At 36.3% G+C, this 20,153-nt stretch overlaps 1 protein-coding gene across 4 annotated transcripts in view; it reads left to right on the top strand.

The window, feature by feature from the left end:
- LOC126100524 (uncharacterized) overlaps positions 1–19,214 on the top strand; it is a 79,307-nt gene extending 60,093 nt beyond the window's left edge. For all 4 annotated transcript variants that reach the window (XM_049911136.1, XM_049911139.1, XM_049911137.1 and 1 more), the window contains exons 7-14: positions 4,837–5,131; positions 5,310–5,491; positions 5,595–5,710; positions 8,740–8,853; positions 10,161–10,423; positions 11,134–11,559; positions 13,198–13,585; positions 18,377–19,214. In XM_049911136.1, coding sequence (XP_049767093.1) covers positions 4,837–5,131; positions 5,310–5,491; positions 5,595–5,710; positions 8,740–8,853; positions 10,161–10,423; positions 11,134–11,559; positions 13,198–13,585; positions 18,377–19,000 — 2,408 coding nt within the window. In that variant the 3' untranslated portion in view covers positions 19,001–19,214. The remainder of the gene's footprint in view (positions 1–4,836; positions 5,132–5,309; positions 5,492–5,594; positions 5,711–8,739; positions 8,854–10,160; positions 10,424–11,133; positions 11,560–13,197; positions 13,586–18,376) is intronic.
- The last annotated feature ends 939 nt before the right edge of the window (positions 19,215–20,153 follow it).

The raw sequence follows: 20,153 nt of genomic DNA, 5'->3' as shown, positions 1-20,153 counted from the left end.
AAAATAAGCAAGCGATTCAAACCAGAAGAAGCACGTGAAAAAGGAAGGGTATCCGTATAAATACGGACGGAGCGCCTGACGCATAGCAATGGCTACCTGGTAAAGCTTAACTGCTAAGCTTTCGACTCGAACCAAACTACTGTAGCTGTATCGTCATTCATTCGACCTAAATTGTGTCTCATATTACAATGGACCAACTTTGTTTCGATTTGGAGGTGTGGCCTAAAACTTTTCTCTCCCCTTGAATTTCGAGTCTCAAATTTCAGGTGCGGCTTAGATTTGGGAATTTTTTTTCCCCTTATTTCGAGTCTCATATTTCAGGTGCGGCTTAGATTCGAGTGCGGCTTAGATTCGAGTAAATACGGTAATTCACAAGAGTAGTTTACTTTATAGTTAAGCATGTTTCAAGACAGTATACAAAATTTAAGCTCCCTGTCTTAGTTTTTAGCCAAAGTATAGCAGACCATAAAATAATTTAACTTTCAGGAAATTCAAGTTAAAGTTAAAACTTGCATTTTCTATTAAACTTGCATGGCTTTAATACATCCCAGGCCCATATTAATCTTGTTTCCTGTGTTGTTCTTCCTCCCTTCTCTTTTTCACACTGCTACTTATTGTTGTTGCTTCTTTGGGGGCTTCCAACATCAATTTTTCTGCTTCAAAGAGTCTCCTTCTGTCAGTGGCTATTAGAGCTCTATGCATATTTAGTCCACCAGGCACTCCCATCAGCTCCACAACATTAAGCCTTGACACTGCACCGTCATTGAAACACAGTTCCATAACGTTAAGCCTTCGCTGTGCACCATCATTGAAACATAGAACAGCATTTGGCATGCCTATTTTCAAAGTGTTTAGTCCTACTAGAATAGTTTTTGGTATCCGTTCCCACATGCAGTTGTTGAGACTTTTATTTGGATTTTGAGTCCTGCCATGTAAACATTTTTCTAATAATCTTGTGTCACTAAGATGCCTGTGTATAGGTTTTATAACTTCTATTATAGCTAATTGCAAAGAATGTTTATGCTTGTAGGTCTCGCCTTGAGTAACAGCACTCTGGTAGCCACACCATGACTCACTGCCAGGTGGGTAGAGTGCATGACATGGGTTGTCACCTGTGGTAGCCCATACTGCCTTTTTCATTCCCCTAAGGTCTTTTTTATTTTGTCTTATGGCTTGTCCACAATAATACTACAACCTGTAGTTCACTGACTGCTAACATATTTTGCACAGACATCACTTAAAACTCCCGAGCTGTTAGGCCGTAATCAGTGTACAAAACTTTCTCCTAACATTTTCTCTCAGACTGTGGGAGACATCTTCAGAGGTAAAATGGCTAACTGGTGACTTTTGTACAGAATTATTCTACTGTTATTATAAAATGTACTGGAACCTGAAATATTAATGTAACTTTACAATCTACTGTGATAGGAACACAACATTTCAGCAAGTTACTAGATACATGCTCAACAATTTCACAATGGAAACTGAAAGAAAGAGAAATTTAGAACAACAATGAAACCATATCTCAGCTTCAACATTCATTGTTGCTTTTGATGGAGATATCATCTGATAATAGGCCAAGGAAACACCAGTGATAATTAAAAAAACCTTACCTACTGGTACCTCTTTTCATGGGGACACTTATTAATATTTTTAATAATAAAGGTGCAAATAATGATAAAAAAAAGGCATTTATTTCAGCAATTATGTAAAAAAAGGCTGAGAAAGGCAACACAAAACTGTTGCTTGGCATTCACAAAAATGCAAATTGCACAGATTCACATTGAAATTGAAGATAGATGTACATTTAAAAAGAAATTCTGCCAAAGTTCCCATCTCTAACAATGAATTTTCCTCCGTATGTGGGTGGGCATCATAAAAGTATTTTTGCATCTGGAAAAGTCTGAAAGTCCATGGAAAGATTGTGCTGCAGTAAAAAACTCATTGTTTTAATGATTACCATCTCAACTGCGAAACTCTTTCCCTATTTTGTGATTATATAAAACGAGCCCTTCTTTTGAAATTTTTTATGTGCTCCATCTATCCTATATGATAAAGATCCCAGGCCATGTGACAGTATTCTAGAAGAGAGCAGACAGGCATAGTGTTGGCAGTATCTTTAGTAGATATGTTGCATCTCCTAAATATTCTGACAGTGAAACACACACAAGCTTTGATTTGGTTTCCCCACATTTTCTTTGTGATCATTCCAGTTTAAGTTGTTTGTAATTGTAATCCGTAGGTGTTTAATTAAACTGACAGCCTATAGATTTGTGTGATTTATCATGTAACCAAAATTTAATGGATTTCTTTTATTATTTAGTGTTTTATCCATCCTCAGCAACTGTAGTTGTACATAACGAAATAATAAGCAACCAATTGCATAAAAGAAATTTTCTTTCTCTACTTGTTTTGGGCCTTTAGTGCTCTTTTTCAGAAGGTTATACAAATCACATAATTTGCGAGTGTCAGCAATAAGTTGCATACAGCAAAATGCCATTGTTATGTGGTTCATAGTGTCTGTATAAAATTCTGTTGCACTTAATTCGTGGGTCACAGGATATTGCGTGAGAAGAGTGCAAGCTGAGTTCCACGTAAGTAATGTCTTTAAAGTCCATGCTGATTTGTAGACAGAAGCTTTACCGTCTGAAGGAAATTTATTATATTCGAACTGGGAATATGCTCAAGAATTCTGCAGAATCTCGATGTTAAGGATATTGATCTATTTGTTTATACAGACACTGTGAACCACGTAACCATGTCATTTTGCTGTATGCATCTTATTGCTGACTCTCGAAAATATTGCGATAGGTAGTTATGAAGAAGGGCACTCAAGTGCCTGAAACTGATAATGAAATTAAATTTTTTATGCAACTGGTTGCTTATTATTTCATTATTATTCCTTATATTACTCATCTGGATGGCCTCACAACTTTTATTGTTTAACTCAACTGTCATTGTTTGCACCATGAAGATATAATGTTTAAATGATTTTGCAGTTGGTTTGAATCTTCTGGTGGTTTTAATAGATGAATAGAGACTAAGAGCCACAATTTCCTGCTCCACTCTTAATAACCTTGTCTCTAATGAACACTCATCAACAAGGACAATGTACTGGTTCCTATTACATAAAAGTCTTGAAGCAACTTAAACATCTGGAACGTATTCCATATACTCATACCTTCATTAACAGTCTGCAGTACTGCACCATGTAAAATGCTTTTCAGGAATCTAGGAGTACGGAATCTGCCTATTGCCCTTCATTTGTGGTTCACGGGATATCGTACAAGAAAAGTGCAAGCTGAGTTTCACATAAGCAATGCATTCTAAGTCCATGCTATTTTGTAGACAGAAGCTTTACCATCTCAAGGAAATTTATTATAATCAAACTGAGAATGTGTTTAGGAATTCTGCAGCACATTGATGTTAAGGATAGTGGTCTGTTCTTTTACACTTCTTACATACAGGTGACATTTATGATTTTTTTATTTTATTTTTTTCTCCCAGTTGCTTGTGACTTTATGCTTAGCAAGAGATTCGTGATAAATGCAAGCTAAGTAATGTGCCAGTGCTGTAGTTTACTCTCTATAAAACCAAATCAAATGGGGAGTCCATCTGTACTTTGGCAGTTACTACTAATTATGACCAAATCTTGAAATATAGGATCAATCTGAGATCCCCTTTCTATGGCACTGACTATTTTGTGTGAATAAAGAGCCACCCAAGAACAATATTAGAACAATGTATGACAGACACATTAATTTTGTTTTTCTTTTGGTGATAGGATCCCAGTAAGTGCCTCCACAACTTTCTTAACTTAATGAGACATAGATATATTTGAGAATGACACTTCTTAATATCTAGGGATGATTTACTACAATACTTTCGGTCTTGTGTTTAAGAAAAAGGTCTAACAATGGTGTTTAACATACAGGCACACATCACTGCATCTTAGTTTTTTTCTGTGTATGTGCTGCATGTTATTATGTGACAGCAATAAGAGTTGCACAAGTAGACAGGAGAAATCAGTTATGGAAGTGAGTCTTCACTTGACCATTCCAGCTGAGCTAGTAATAATCTACTATTGCTCCATTGTATGCAGAAGCCATGACTGCAACACCAGCGGCAAACTGTAGCAGTAAAATGCAAGGCGGGTGCTGGGAAAACATATGACTCGGTATATTGTGCATCTTCTTGGTTCATAGGACTAATTTTCTTTCTGTTAACCTTAAACAGTGTTAAGTTAAGTGTAGAACCCTCTCCATGCTTGCAAATCAGAGATATTACTTATGAAAAGACTGAACACAGTTCTTTCTTCCTTTAATTAGCAACCATTCTTCACCACAGTTTTTGTTGTCCACCTTGATGATGTCTTGTCAGCCGGATTGCTCACACACACTCATGTACGCTGTTACTCAAAAACTACTATTATATAATTATAGCTTACACTGCATTAGCCATAGCCACCACTAATACACTGCATACACAATTATCAGTGTTTATACTGTCATGCTTATGAAGCTATACATATATGAAAAATGACACACAATATTACATGCCAGCAGTCTTACTAGGACATTCTCCTACATTTAACAATTTCATTGTGTGGTCTTTCCTTTTTGTGATGGTGATTCATGTTATATTGTATTTTCATTGGTCCTATTTCCTACAAAAACAGCTTATGCATAAGATATTGGACAAGTCAGTTTATATGTAAATAGGTGAAAGTGATTTATTTGCATAAACATTTAAATTTACAAAAAATACATTCCAGACATTTAAATATTCTTCATTGGAGTAAAAACAGTGTATGCAACACATACTTCTCTGTTACAGATGGAACAGACTCACCTACTTCATCTTCAAAACTGGAGTCAAGGCCTTCTAGAAGCAAGGAAAATAGGTGGGTTTCTGATAACTCAATACCATCAGGGCATAACAAAGAATTTAATGCCGAGAAAACACCAGAGAGAAAGAATGATTCTGATGTGCAACATGATGTACAAAGGCCGACTTTCCGTTTCTATCAAGATACTTTAAGTTCTGATGAAGGGGAACATCGAAAGGGAGATGATAAGCATAGGAAGAGAGAACACAAGAGTAAAAGAGAAAGTCATCATAAACGCTCAAAGTGAGTAAATAGTATTTTATTTCTGTATAGATTTTACGATGTTGATTTGAAGCTACAGATTCAAAAGAAGGCACATACTGCATCTTTCTGTATTTATTTCCTCCAATCAATGATAGACTGTATGAAGAAAATCATCAATAATTACATACATAATAACTTAAGTGGAATTTTTTTACAGGCTTTCTCCTGACTCTGCAACACTGGACGAGTCTGTAAAAAGTAAAAGTTTCAGCATGACTACAACAGATGAAAAATCTTCAAATTCTGAAGAAATAAGTATTGTTAAATCAGAGCCGCAAGATGAGAAACCACAGAAGATTGACTCGGCACATGATGCACGAGATTCTCAGGCAGAGACTGGTAAAATTATTAAATTATATAGCTCACATAATTGATTGGAAAAAATAAGGTGTCTTGAAGTTAAGGATCTCTCATAACATCTAATCTGAATTAACATTCCTAGGTGAAAGTGGCACTGAAAGCAACGATGGAGCCAATATTCCTCTCCACCTTCCCAAGAAACAGCGAGAACTGTTTTTGAGAATACAGCAGCAACAGAGAGAAGCAGACAGCAGTCAGGTATGAAGGAAGCTATTGCTGTTTGAAATATCAGTTGAGTGCTTTCATCACAGCAGCTGGATGAGATTGATTCAGTACATATTTCCACATTATATACTATATCCATCACTTCTTTGATTTATATAATTATGTCATCAGATTTTTCAGTTGCGTATTACGTTTTTGTAGGTGCTAGTAATTCACAGTTGGCCACTCTAATTGTAAGTCACCACGATCATCTCTAACTTTGCTTGTCAAGTGGCACTGGACCTCTAATGAAACATTATTTCATATGTAAAATGTTAAGAAGGGTGTACATTAATCCGTAAGATCGGAAGATGGTGTAACAACACTAGTATAATATTTTAATGAGTTTAGTTTTTATGCTATGCAGCAAATAATATTAGTTTATTCTGGTATCTGCTATGTGTTTTGCGGTGTGGGTCATGTATTTTTATTTACAATTTTCTGCTTGGCTTGTGAATATGTCCAGCGAATCATTAAACTGTAATGATGATTTTGACTTTGTGCCAGACATTAACAGTACTGGACATTTCTAGATACAATTGTTTGGTGATTTGTTGTGAGATTGTCTCCTTCATATTAGCTATCAGTCACGTAAATGACACAAATGCAATTATTTCACAGCAATGAGAAGCCACACATCTTATAAGCTAGTATTCTGCATATTGTCTTGTGATAAGCAAGTTGATTAACTAGTCTATAGTACTGTGTGTCATGGAAATGTATGTGTCATTATCGCAGGATAACATAGCAGATAATACAGTGTGTTTGTTATTCTTCATGAATGTGTTTTGTAAAGATTACAGACGCTCAGAATTTACATTTTTTATCTAGAATGTAGACCATTCTTTGGGGAGGGGGATTTCATGTAACATTCAGTGAATTTTAGCCTGTGAGTAAGACTACACATACACCCTAAATTTATTTTTCAGTTTCCCACTTATCCCAGTAACTGCAACCACCACCACCACCACCACCACCACTATTGTGATTGTAGTCATCAGCCATTTAATGTCCACTGCTGGATAAAGACCTCCTTTGACTTCTCCATGGATTACAGTTTTCAGCTATGTGCATATATATTTTTTCTGTATGTTTACATACTGATCATAAACTTCCTTTATTTTGAGACATCAAAAGCTTAGTTTTAAAAACCTTATTTAATTTATCAAAAGCACTATGCCATTGTTACTCTTCTTTTTATGTCTCTTCCTTTCCATCTAGTTATTGTTTCAGCTATCCTAAATACAAAAAAATATGAACTGATACTATGACTTCATTATTAATTGGTTTTTATTTTCTATGGAATGTGTTGGTTATACATTGTTTTGTATGATTATAATTGATTTATAAGCCTAAATTAAAACCTGATGTGGTCCCATAGCATGGTTATAGTTCATCTGTGCTAGCGACAAACAATAAATTGTCATCCCCAAAATACATGGGTTCAGATAACGATTAATATGTATTCCTTATCAGGTTACCCAGTTTAAGGACCTGAAAACTTTGACTAGGAACCCTTGAAATAGCTTTTTGTATGGAATCACTTTGTCGGATTTCTCTTTCAACTTTGAATGTCTCAGCAGAATCTTGATGAAATATAAAGGAAGCTATAGAATTGATACTGTTATTCTTTAGAACATTATAACATATGTAGAATTGAGGCGTTGTTTTGAAGGGCACTGAGCTAGGTGGTATAATGGTAGGACACTATACTTGAATCTGTAAAAGAAAGCAGTTCAAATCCTCATCTGGCCATCCAGATTCACAATTTCCATGGTGTCGTAAGTTGCTAAAGGTAAATGCTGGGATGTTTCCTTAGGAACAGACATGACTGATTACTTCCTGTTCCTCCCTAAGCCGAGCTTCATCTCTAATGACGTTGTTATCAATGGATATTTAAACCCTAATATTCTTTCCTTTCTAAAGGATATTGGCATAATTTTAGTTGAAATTGCATTTTGATAATGTATGAGTCCCAGACAAAGTGGTTTTGGATACCCATTATTCTGTTCTACAACTTGTTCATGACTTGCAGATGAACCATTGTGCTTTATTCATAGCCAATCTGTTCCTTTGCCTGATCAAAGTCTAGTGGTCTTTCTGTGTGGGTTTGGTAATCGTATTTAGTGTGGAAAGTCTGGTGGTTCTATAGCTTTTTATGTCTTGTGTTCCCCTTTGTTGCAAAGGAGGATTATTACAGCATTGTTCCAGTATGGAAATTGCCTTTATTTCACAAACATCTATTCATAATTTTTCAAGTTCCTATTGTATAACTTTTCATCCAGCATTAGTCATTTGTAGTGAAACACCATCTCCATGAGTGTTTCCTTTCTTCCATATCTGGAATGACTTTATATGCCTTATTTGGTATTACACCTGGAGCATCATTATTAACTATGTGTTTCTTATTCATTTCTTGAACAAAATAATTATTTAACCTTTTAGACTATTAACTTCTATACTTGATGTACAGTTTTATTTATTTTTAATTGATACCAATAATTATCGCCCAACAGAAACACCTCCACATCTTTTACTCTAAATTACCTAATGTTTCAGATGCTTTATTTGAAAAGGAAATTTTAGAACATAATTTCTCATTGAAGCCCATTTGTAGCATACACTTAGTTGAGTACAAACACCTGTCAAAATAGGGCAGGGTAATTTATCATACCAGAAGTAAAAATGCTCTTTGGAAATTGTCATGAGAATAGTAGATTTATATGACCACTGAATTGCTTGCATCTTGAACAAAGGAACTTAGAATCACAAGCCTTACAATAACATTACTGATAATTTAATAATGTATACTGAAAAAATCTAGTATGACAGGAGGAAAAAAAATTAAGTTGTTGTTAATAGTTGATATTGTGAAGTAAATGGATTGCATGGAGTTTCATGAGAAAGTAATTATATAATTTTGGTAGTTAGCAGTGCTGTTGTAAGGAGCCCATTTGAATATGTATTGCTATTTCATGCTGTAAAATTTTGAGGTGTTTATTTATTCCAATGCTAAATTTTAGGAGCGTAGTGGGGACAATGAGGATGATGATGACAATTGTGCAGATGAAAACTGGTACTCGAGTGATGAAGAGGATGTACCTTTGACTGACTTACTGAAAAAGCTGTCCAATCAGGTATGCTATTGTTTGTATTTATCTTTCTTCCAGCCCATCAAGTTTGTTATACTGGATCTATGTAAACAATAGACAGTTACAATACATGTTATGAAGAGGAAAGGTATGGAATTAGGACCAGTTACACAGGAACATTGAAAAGTCCTGAACAAGTCACAGAAAATAATAATAGTTTAATATACAAACTACATACATAAATATTTACTATTAGCACAGAAATTTAAGAGCTTCCGGTTGCAACATATGCTTGAAATGGCAGCTGTGTTCAGAAATGCATGTGCGCTATCAGATCAGAATGTTGGAGGCAACTTGAGGAACACTTTTACTCTGTACATTGATGTTAACTGCACTCACATTGTATGTTGTAAGGACCTCCACTCTGTATGGATTGTATGTTTGGAGCCTGTGCTGTAAGTCAGAGATACTAGTTGACAGTGAGTGTGATAAGAGATCTTAACTTCAACTTGTGTTTTAGACACTTCCATACAAATACTCTAATGGTGTTAGCGCTCTCTACAGCCTCACCTTTCATGGTTTTATGCTTAGTCAGTCTGCATAGTCTTCTAGTTCTCTTCCTAATTATAATGAAAAGTCATTTGTGCTAACCAGCACTTAATTTATGTACTCACCAATACTGCTTTTGGATATGTGTGAAGAATCTCACCTGAAATGTGTGTTTATGACAAATAGTCGGATAAAGTTAAACAGTGAAAACTCTTCACTGCTATACCACATCTTGCATGTGTACTCCTTATTATGCAGTTAGTTAATTAATTAGTTGTTTCATGTTCCATGGAGCATTCTGCACAATATATTATAATTATGTGGAATGTGTCATTTTACTTTCACTTCGCAAAATAATTTGCAAATTTGGTTACATGCTGAATATTTATAAGACTAATAATTTTTTCTTAATTTTTATTTCTAAATATACAAATGTGAGTTAGAAATTGCTACCCACCACCTGTTACACATTACAACAACAGAAATTCTTCTACAGAATAGGAGTTGTCAAGGAAAAACTTTTTCAGTTTATTTTCAACTTTTACTGGCATGCTTGCAGGAATTCTTAAAGTTTTAACCTTACTTGTTACTCTCCTCCAGTGTAATTATAAGAGAATGAAATCACTATATGTTACAGTGTAATAATAAGAGAATGAAATCATCATATGCTGTAAAATTGTAGCTATCTGCATTTTGAACTTTGTTATAATTCACTTGCATGATAAGAGTGTAAATTATATACAAACTTCAAAAGAAAATTGTATATGGGCATCAAATTTGAGTTTTCTGTTTATTTTTCACAGGAGCCGCAGCCGCCTAAACAACAAATACTACAAGATGAACAAGAACGAAAAGAAATGACCCCACCAAAGTCTGTAGATCAGACTTCAGCACCAGTTGTCCCAACTGTGACAGGATTAACATTGAAAGATTTGTCACAGATAAATATTTCAGAATCAGTTACAAAACTTTTGTCAACAATACGGAACCAAGGTGTTGTGCCAGTTGCAACCAGCATAGCTGTAGAGACATCAACAGTTGCTATGGTGACTCAGACACCCGAGAGGTACGTCCATGTGTTTAACAATACAGGAAAGCTCTCTCTCTCTCTCTCTCTCTCTCACTCACTCACTCACTCACTCACTGCCTCGTCACACTCCCCATCTCATCATGTGTCCTTCCTCTGCCATTTTCTCATTCCGCATACACTACAAAGCAAATTTATTACTGTTTCTCTAGTCACTTGCGATGTCACGGAAAAATGTAATGTCTTAAAGCAATGTTCAAGTGGACATAATTCTGTTTTGGAATCAAAAGGCAAATTTTGCACAGGAAAGGATGAAATTATGACAGTGAAGAAATGTGTGTAAAGTAAACTACAGAGATCATAAGATGCAATTGTCTACGCAGTTGTTACTTGTGAAGATAAATTTCCTTTTCATTTTTAAAGAAGAGAGTTTGCTGATACACAATAATAATCTCTTGTGATATGAGATGCTGCAAGACAAATTTTGAGACTGTGGCAGGGGCTATGTCTTACATAGTGAACATTCATTGTACAACAGAATGTAACTTTCGACAACTCGCTGCCATTACACAAAATACTAGATGAAATTTCTTACACAACTTTGTTTTGTCTTCATATGTATGCAGTAATTTCATTCAAGATCTGTATGTTAAATACAAAATGTAACTCTTGTCTTGAATGTACTAATGATAGTACTTAGTGGTTGATTTGAATCAAAAGTCTTATTTCCATTATTTCTGCTGTTTTAGGACGACCATTTCGACACCAATACAGTCACCTCAGCAACAGGGCAGTCCTGTGATAAGAGACCCTCGCGTTTCCCGGGACCCTCGCAGTAGAGCAGCAGCGGCAGCAGCTGCCGTACCTGCGTCTTCAACTAGTGGTGGTATTTCAGCCGTTACTGCAGCAGCATCAGTGGGGCCTGGGCCTCCAGGTCTTTTGTCCCCAAGTACAAGTTCTTCTGCTCCATCTGAGGCACCTGCTCCTCCTACCCGTCGACCTGACCCACGAACGGCTCGTGCAGATCCTCGCAAGGCTGCAGCAGCGGCAGCTGCTGCAGCTGCTTCTGCATCCACATCATCTGTTGGAGCTAGTCCAGGTGGAGATGACAGCCACAGCAAAAGCATTTTGTCTGGCCCACCACCTCGGCGGACGAGCTTTACGAGTATCTACAGGTATAATATGACTTATGGGAATTACACTACATAAAATGGCAGGGTATAAAAGATGTAGTTTAAAATCTGAATGCAGATGAAAATATCCACTATCCATTATGAATAATGCACAAGGTAACATCCTACTACTGCAAAAATATCAGCTGTGCAGACTGAATAGCATTAACGAAAATAATCTTATCTATTGCAATGTTTTACTATTGGTTTAATTTTTTGTGTAGTTCATTGAATGGTTACATATGTATTTGCTGAGTATTTTAAATTATCTGCATTTTTGTTTATATACTCTACAAACCAGTGTAAAGTGCATGTCAGAGTGTGCCCCCCATTTTACCAGTTATTAGGGCTTCTTCCCATTTTACTCATAGATGGATTGTGGAAAGAATGATTGTGGAGATGCCTCTGTGCAAGCTGTAATTATTCTAATTTTGTCTTTGCAATCCATATGGCAGTGATACATAGGGGGTTGTCATATATTCCTAGATTTATCACTTCAAGTTGGTTCTAGAAACTTTCTAAGTAGGTTCTCTCGGGATAGTTTGCATCTATCTTCAAGTGTCTGATCCACAATCATTACCTCTTGTTTCCTCAACTGCTGCCAAAATAGCCTTTTTTTAAAACATGTTGAATGAGGCCTCCATGCATACACACTGAGTGCACATTGTGTTCCTTCCCATTCCTTGCTGCTCTTTCCCTATGGGGTACCATTATTTGCCATATGTTTGAATTGCCAGTGATTAATAGACCCTACCCTTTTATGTTTGGCCCCCCTTAACATGGGACTCAGCACATTTTCCAAGAGGTGAAATCAGTCTCGTTGACTTACTTTAGGTATCAGTGGGAGAAGCACCTCGAACTACTTAGTTAGGGGGATGGGTGTAACATCCTGAGTAGTAGGACTTCCATTTTCTCTGAAATTTAGATCATGTCCTAAGCAGAACGAGTTGTAAATACTTTTGTTCAATGGAATGACTTATTTCATCTGTTTAGAGGCATATTCACAGGCATCAAGGCTTGAGTCCTCAGTTGAAACATAATTCTGGCTTCTCGTAGGCATTCATTGTAGCACATACTGTATTAGAAATACATAATTTCAGTAACGTCTTTGAGGCCATGACGAAGTGAAATTCACCACTACTTAAGTTATCCCAGAGATGCTAGTACAACAGTATAGTTGGAAAACCTCTGACTAGTTTTGGAGATATGGCAAGGAACTAATGGGAAGTTGGGAGGATGTGCTCTGATAGTTCAGTTGCCTGTGCATGCCTGCAGAAGGTACTTATTTTTAATTTGTTGCAAATGTTCCCTCCTTTACTTATCTAGTCACATCTCTAAAGATCTAAGTCTTACTGTTTTATACCAGTTTTGATTGTTTGCTACTTGAGATGTACCTACATACACCAAACAGTAGTCGTTCACAGAGAATAACATGGAAAAATATAAAAGTGCAGCCATCACTTACTGCTGATGCAAAAGATAAAAATTGTTTGTTACTGTTGAGTGTTTTTTAATTTTAAATAGTTTGTAGCAATGTCTATATTCTATACTTTGGAATTTGATAAATTCCTAATGATTATTTTCAGTAACCATGTAACTTACCTTAATTAATAGAAACATATTATTTACATTTGTGTGCAGCAATGCAATAACTTCGCCAGGCGACGTGGATCTCCGTAACCTACCTCGCATGACTGCTGCAGCTACAACAGCATCCTCATCTACAACAGGAGATGTGGACCTGAGGCATGTCGGAGATACTGATTTTAGGCATATCACAGGATTTGGTGGGTCCAGTGACACTGACCTGCGGCCACGAATTTCAGCTGATCCTTCAGCTGCTCTTAGCGGAGATGTCGATCTTCGCCGTGTCCTCGAGTTGCCTTTTAAACCAGTACCAATGCATACACCAGCTACTGAAATAGATGCTTCTCTCACTTCACATCCTCCAATTCCATACAAGGTCGTAGAAATCACCATTCCAAGGCCTGATTACACGAGGCTGAAGCTGAGTACATCTGATCCACAGGTAAGGAACATTCATTGCAAAGTCAATAGTGTGATGCATTATAGAAATCGTTCATTAAAAGAGATACATTTAAAGAAGTGACACCTTATTGATTGGCAAAGAAATACGGTGGAACATTGCTTAACGAGCACCTCCCATAATGCTCAGTTTGTGTAATGAGCAAAACAAATTGTAAAAAAAATACTTGTTTAACAACTGATATTTTGCACAACGAATGATTGTTTGCATAACGAGTAATGACAATGTCACCCCCATTTGCACATGGCGGGGTAAATGTTCCAACAATATGAACATCTTTCATTGTCGGCAGTGGCATATGAACAATGTCTTTAGTACATACTGCTGTCTGGGTTTAGCTCTGTTTCCACTACCATCTTAGGGCAGCTTGTGATCACTCATTTTTCTAAACTTGTGTTCATGCAGTGTTTTTTTTATGTGCAAATTTAATAACCATCATAGAAATGTCCCCGAAGATAAAGCTGCTAGAAGACAACCATGAGAGAAAGAAAAGACCTTAGAAATGAAACATAAAATCATTGAAAAACGCAAATGTGGTGTGAGCGTTGCTGATTTACTGTGCACATACAATCAGTCTACATCAACCATTTCCACTACCCTCAAGAACAAGGACAAGATTAAGGAGATTGATGCTTCAAAGGGAGTGACAAGAGTACGTAAAGAATGGTTTCGTATTCTGGCCAGCGTCATAAGTTTGCTCCTTACGTTGATAAATGAAAACAGTTACAAGGTGACAGTATTAACCGAAACATCATTTGCGAGAAGGTGAAAATGATTTTTGCTGACCTCGTTAAGAAGACACCAGGATCATTAGTGCCGAAGAAGTGTTTAAGTGAAACCATGGGTGATTTGAGAAGTTTAAGAAAAGAACCGGCATGCACAGCATTGTGAAGGAAGGCAAAGCAGCCAGTCCCGATGCAAAGGCTGCAGAGTACTTCATCAGCAACTTCAACATGCTCACAGATTCTGAGGGCTACCTGCTGCAACAGGCTTTTAATTATGATGAGACAGGTCTATTCTGGAAAAATGGCAGAGGAGAATGCATTGCCCGATCACAAGCCAAGGAAAGACTGTCTCGCACTGCTATTCTGTGCCAATGTGAGTGGCAGTTTGAAAATTAAACTGCTGCTTGTTTACCATTCAGGAACTCCATGAATCTTCAAGAAGTGTAAAGTCCAGAGAGTAGGTTAAATATGCCATGGAGGTCCAACAACAAGGCTTGGAGGACACGTGATCTTTTTTGTGATTGGATCAATGAAGTGTTTGGTCCTTCAGTGAAAAATATTTGCTTGTGATGAATCTGCCATTCCTTGCCTTCCTTTTTATGGACAACGCTCCTGCCCCTTCTACAGGTCCACAAGACCACCTCGAGGAAGAATTTCAATTCATCGAGATCCAATTTCTGCCTCCCAACACCACTCTGTTACTCCAGCCTGTGGACCAGAAGATTATGTTCTCCAGCCTATGGACCAGAAGATTATTTCTAAGTTTAAGAAGCTCTAAAGTAAAGCACTCTTTGAGCCTTGCTTTGAGTTAACTGAAGCTACCAATCTCACACTCAGAGAGTTTTGGAAATATCACTTCAACATCGTTGCCTGCGTCAAGGTAATCAAAAAGGCTTGGGAAAGGTTACCAAGAGAACAGAACTCTCACTTCTGCTTGGAAGAAGCTTTGACCGGAGTTCGTTGTCAAATGTGACTGAGGCATTTGAGTCAGTACCTGTGGAGCCTGTAGTCAACAAGATTGTGTCTTTGGCCAAGAGCATGAGTCTAGAAGTGGATAACAATGATATTGATGAACTCGTGGAAGATCACAGCCAATAAATCACCACTGAAGAGTGGAGTTGCAATGTGTTTCACAGCAGGAAATTGTGGCAAGGATTTCTTCGGAGGAGGAGAATTAGGATGAGGAGGAGGAGGAAGCAGTAACAGCAAAGCAGCAATCTTCTGGCTCAATAAGGGAAATGAAAGCATGAGAATCGGTTGCATCATACATTGAAAATCATTACCCCAATAAAGCAGTTGCTACGTGTGCTACATATTTGACGATAATGCTATGTCACATTTTTTGCGAAGTGTTGTAGTGTCAGCAGAAACAAATGACTATAGATAGCTTCCAAGTAAAAAAGAATTAGTTATGTATCGTGAATAATAAAGCACGTAATACTGTATGTATAATAGTATTTGAATAAATGGCATGAATAAGATGAAGTTCTTAGTAATTTTCTGCATGGGGTGTATTATTGTGTTTTACATTAATTTATGTGGGATAAGTTGTTTTGCTTAATGATTGTTTCACCCTATGAATAAGATTCTGGAGTGAATTATGCTCGCTATGTGAGGTTCCACTGTATGTCCTATTTATTATGTGGTACATGTACATTCAAGTTATCTCCGTCTTTCTGTGCTGTTGTGCGCCAAGAAGCAAGGGTTCACGTAACCATGCAATGGGTATAGGTCTAACATAGTTTTGCTCATTTGCTTCGATTCAATGTTTTGTACATTTGTCACTCATTTCTGTGTGTTATCATACGTCCTTTCCTTTTATTGTTATTTCTTTACAGCTATATTGTGTGTTACTTTTTCAAAATCTTCATGGTGATTTTTTTTTTCAGTTTTTTAAGTTCACTGTTTTCCTCTTGTTGCATAATAGTTCAACCTTTTAGTTTAATATTATTATAATTCTAAGTTTTCTCTCTTTATGTATTCTTGCCCCCGCACCTCCTGGCACCCTCTCTTCTGTGTTTGTGTGTGTGAATGTTTTAAAGAATTTCCAAAGCTGACTTGCATTCTTCAGTCTCTTAGTGCAATGCTTATATACTTGAAGTATTTCATCTAGATGATGGATGTGTGGTTGACTTTACTGTTATCATTGTTTCTTTTGGTCTCTCTCTCTCTCTCATAATGCTGGCAGTATTATTTTTGGCTCTACATACTTTCTTGAATGTAGTCTGTGGTGTAAAACTGCACAGCATAGGCAAAGGTCTATGTTTAGGTTGGAAGCTGACAGCTTGGATGTAAGGTGGGAAAGCCAATGAGTGGAATTACTGTAATTGTTATGGTGAATGCTATCAGCAGGTTTAATGTTTACTGGTTTTCTAATATTCCTGATCTCTATACATGAGAGCATTCTTAATTCCCATTTTAAATTGTCATAACTTTCTGAATGTCTTAGCCTTCTAGGATACCAAACAAATCTCTATTAATGCTCATTTCTCTGTAACAGCTTCACTGTATCTCGACCAAACTATTGTGCAGAAATATCTCCAGTTCTTCTAAAACATATTGTATGCCCCACTGTCATCTTTTCCCCAACAGTGACCTCTGCTGTATTATTTGTCTTGAGAACTTTTTTTTTTTTTTTTCTTTTTCAAGATTTGGCTGTTATATTGCCATTATTTAAACTCTGTAATACAAAACATTAACTTGTGAACAAAAAATAAAACTGATTGTAACCACGATTTTTCTATTTTAATTGACAGTAAAGTGTGCTTTCCCCCAAAAATATATCAGTTTAACTGGATAAATTACCATAATCATCAGACACTGCTGAATATTGGCCCTCCAAAATTCTCCATGTGTTATGTTCTTCAGCAATAGCTTCCATTTTGCTGTTTCATGTTTTCCATTGTTCTGTACCCACATTCCACTCAGTCATCATTTTTTTCTTTTTTCCCTCTAATAATCCAACAAAGAATTTCATTGGTACATCTGTCACTCATTCTTTGGCTATACCTTCCACCCATTGCACTTTATATGCTTTATGGATGTATCTTCATTTACCACTCTAGTTTGTTCCCTAATTCAATTGTTTCCACAACTCTACAGATATGATACAACTTAAAGTAATGGCATTACTCTGTGAATAGGAAGACATAGCAGATGTCGAGAATCTGAATGAATAAATAATGAATGCTCACTGAGCAACTCAAAGGGGTTGTGATATGTTCTTGCATTGGAGTTCCATTTGTTTCTGTCATTAGTCTAAATTGTTTATAAACTTTCACTTCAGGCATATTGGAAGCTTAGTTTCAAAAATACTGTTTAATTTCAGCATTCGAGCCATATTTACTCTGTTTATTTTCCTGTGCTTTCATTAATTGCCGTAAACTGTGCTAAATACAAAAAAAATTGAGCAAGTGTTTCTGTTACTTCATTGTTAATTTGCTCTATTTTCTTTTGGAAATGTTTGCTGTATATTTACTTCAGTCTTAATAATTGATTTTCTGACCTTTACTTTCCCAATTAAATTCTACAATTAGTTGTTGCTCTGCAGGTAAGCCTTACACTGGCCTCAGCAGAATGAAAGTGGTCCTGTTATGTCCCATTAATATGTATTCCTTCTTAATTTTCAAAGTTTAGGGTTTTGAAAATTTTTCCGTGGGACTGAAGAGAATAATTTTGCTGATACAGAATCAGTAGTTTGACGGATTCAAAAGAGTTGTTAATATACATTTACTTCAAATTGAACCAAAAGCTTTTTAAAAATATTCATGTATCCTAGGCACAGTTGTAATTCATACTTTCACCTTTTTAAAAGATCCATTTGCAGTATCCACTTCTGCAACCAGCTTGTTTCTTTTCTTGTGGTTATGATTATAAAAGAATCTTTTAGATTAAAGATAGACAGTTGATATATAGGGTATATAGTTTATTGTCATTCCTGTCCAAAATTTGTTTATATTATTATGTTTATCATATATGAAGATGTGCTTACATAAAATGTACTTTTACTTTTGTAAAATGTTGTGTTTATTGAATTGTGTTCTTACAGGCAGAGAATGATCCACGATTACGCAAAATATTCAAGTTACCTGATCCCCCTGTGACTACCTCTTCAAAGACTTCCACAAGCTGTCCAACAACAACTACTACTACAACTACAACAACCACCCCTAGGACAGATCCTAGACGCTTGGCAACTCCAACTTCAGCTTCCTCAAATGCAGCAAGTGTCAAATCAACAGTCCCGCACACTGCAGTTACTGTCTCAAGTTCTACAGTTGTATCTGCCCCTGAACCAAATACTCTTGGTGTACCACAGTCACCTTTTGGAAATATGGGTGATCTAGGTGTGGGACCTGTTGGCATGGTAATGCCTGGTGTTGGAACAATGGCCAATGTGGATCCTCGGCTACCAAGGACACCTGCAGTGAATACGGGTCGTCAAGGCTTGCTAGGTGTAGCGCCCCCAGGTTTCCCTGTTGCACCCAATCCAGCCTTAGCTGTAGGTATGCGGATGCCATTTTTTCCTGTGGAAGATGGTGATGGAGGCCACTGGAATCCAATGCAACCACATCAGCAGAGACCTATATGGAGAGGAATGCGCAGAAATGTCCCAGGTGCATTTGGTGAGCAGGATATGGTTGGTGGACAGACTTTTACTCCATCACTATAGTGTTAATTTAACAATCCCCATCACAATAATTGGCAGTTCATTCAGTCAGCACTTTGAGTATACTAGTGTTACTAGTATGTTATTTATTGACTGTATTTGAAGTGAGTGTTCTCATGGCTACACTTCAACAGTGCAGGTGTTTTGTGTGACATGCCCGAGTTGTGGTATCATGTATCCTTGATATCAATACATTCACAATAAATTGAAAAAAATAGGTGGTGCTCATAACTACATTTTTCATCAGTCTTTACATGTAATATATGACTCCTCTTTATATTTTGTGCATTGATTATGCTGGCTGAAGAAAGCCTTGATCTCATTTAGTGAACAATTTTATAAGTGGCAGCCTGGATTTTTTTTAAGGACTTGAATAGCTGAGACGGCAATATGGACAAGTGGAAAAATGGAAAGTGGTGTAATTAATTTTGTACAGATATAAATGTATGTGATACTTAATTAAAAACTGAGGAGTGACTGAAACCATACCATCAACAACTACACTAAGCTTTGAAAGTCTGTCCAAAGTGCAATATTTATGTATAGTTTATATTATGTATCACAAGTATTCCATAGTACTTGGTGCAACTGCTGAAGGTAATATTTATTTAGTTAAGCTGCGGCTAAGATATTTTACTTCTCAGCTGTTAATAGTTGCATTACTATTGTTTTGTTTATGGCAGATGTTCCTACATTAACTGAAAGGGACTTTTGCATTGTGTTATGTAAATATAATGACACAAATAATGAATTACACAAATCATTCTCTAGTTAGTGTACAGTGAATTAACTTTTATACTGCTTTGTTCTATTTTCATATTCTGTTTTACAGTAAATCTCATAAATCAAAATATAAATAAAATTTTCTAAATATTTTAATATCATTTTGCTCTATGAGCTGATGTTTTCCTTTAAGTTGTAGAAGATGTGTATAATTAGCCCTAATATCTATGAAGTTTCACTCTTTTCTCTACAATTTCACATTTTTCACACTCAGTTTTGCTGTTTTTATTATGTGGCTGAAATTATTATTGATGTGTATAATTAGCCGTAAGATCTATGAAGTTTTCTCTTTTCTTTATAATTTTACATTTTTTGTGCTCTTTTTTGCTGTTTTTCTTACTATAGCTAAAATTATTTCATAGTACAGATCTCC

This window comes from Schistocerca cancellata, chromosome 9 (genome assembly GCF_023864275.1).
Source record: "Schistocerca cancellata isolate TAMUIC-IGC-003103 chromosome 9, iqSchCanc2.1, whole genome shotgun sequence".
NCBI lineage: Eukaryota > Metazoa > Arthropoda > Insecta > Orthoptera > Acrididae > Schistocerca > Schistocerca cancellata.
This window is presented reverse-complemented; position numbering and strand designations above follow the sequence as displayed.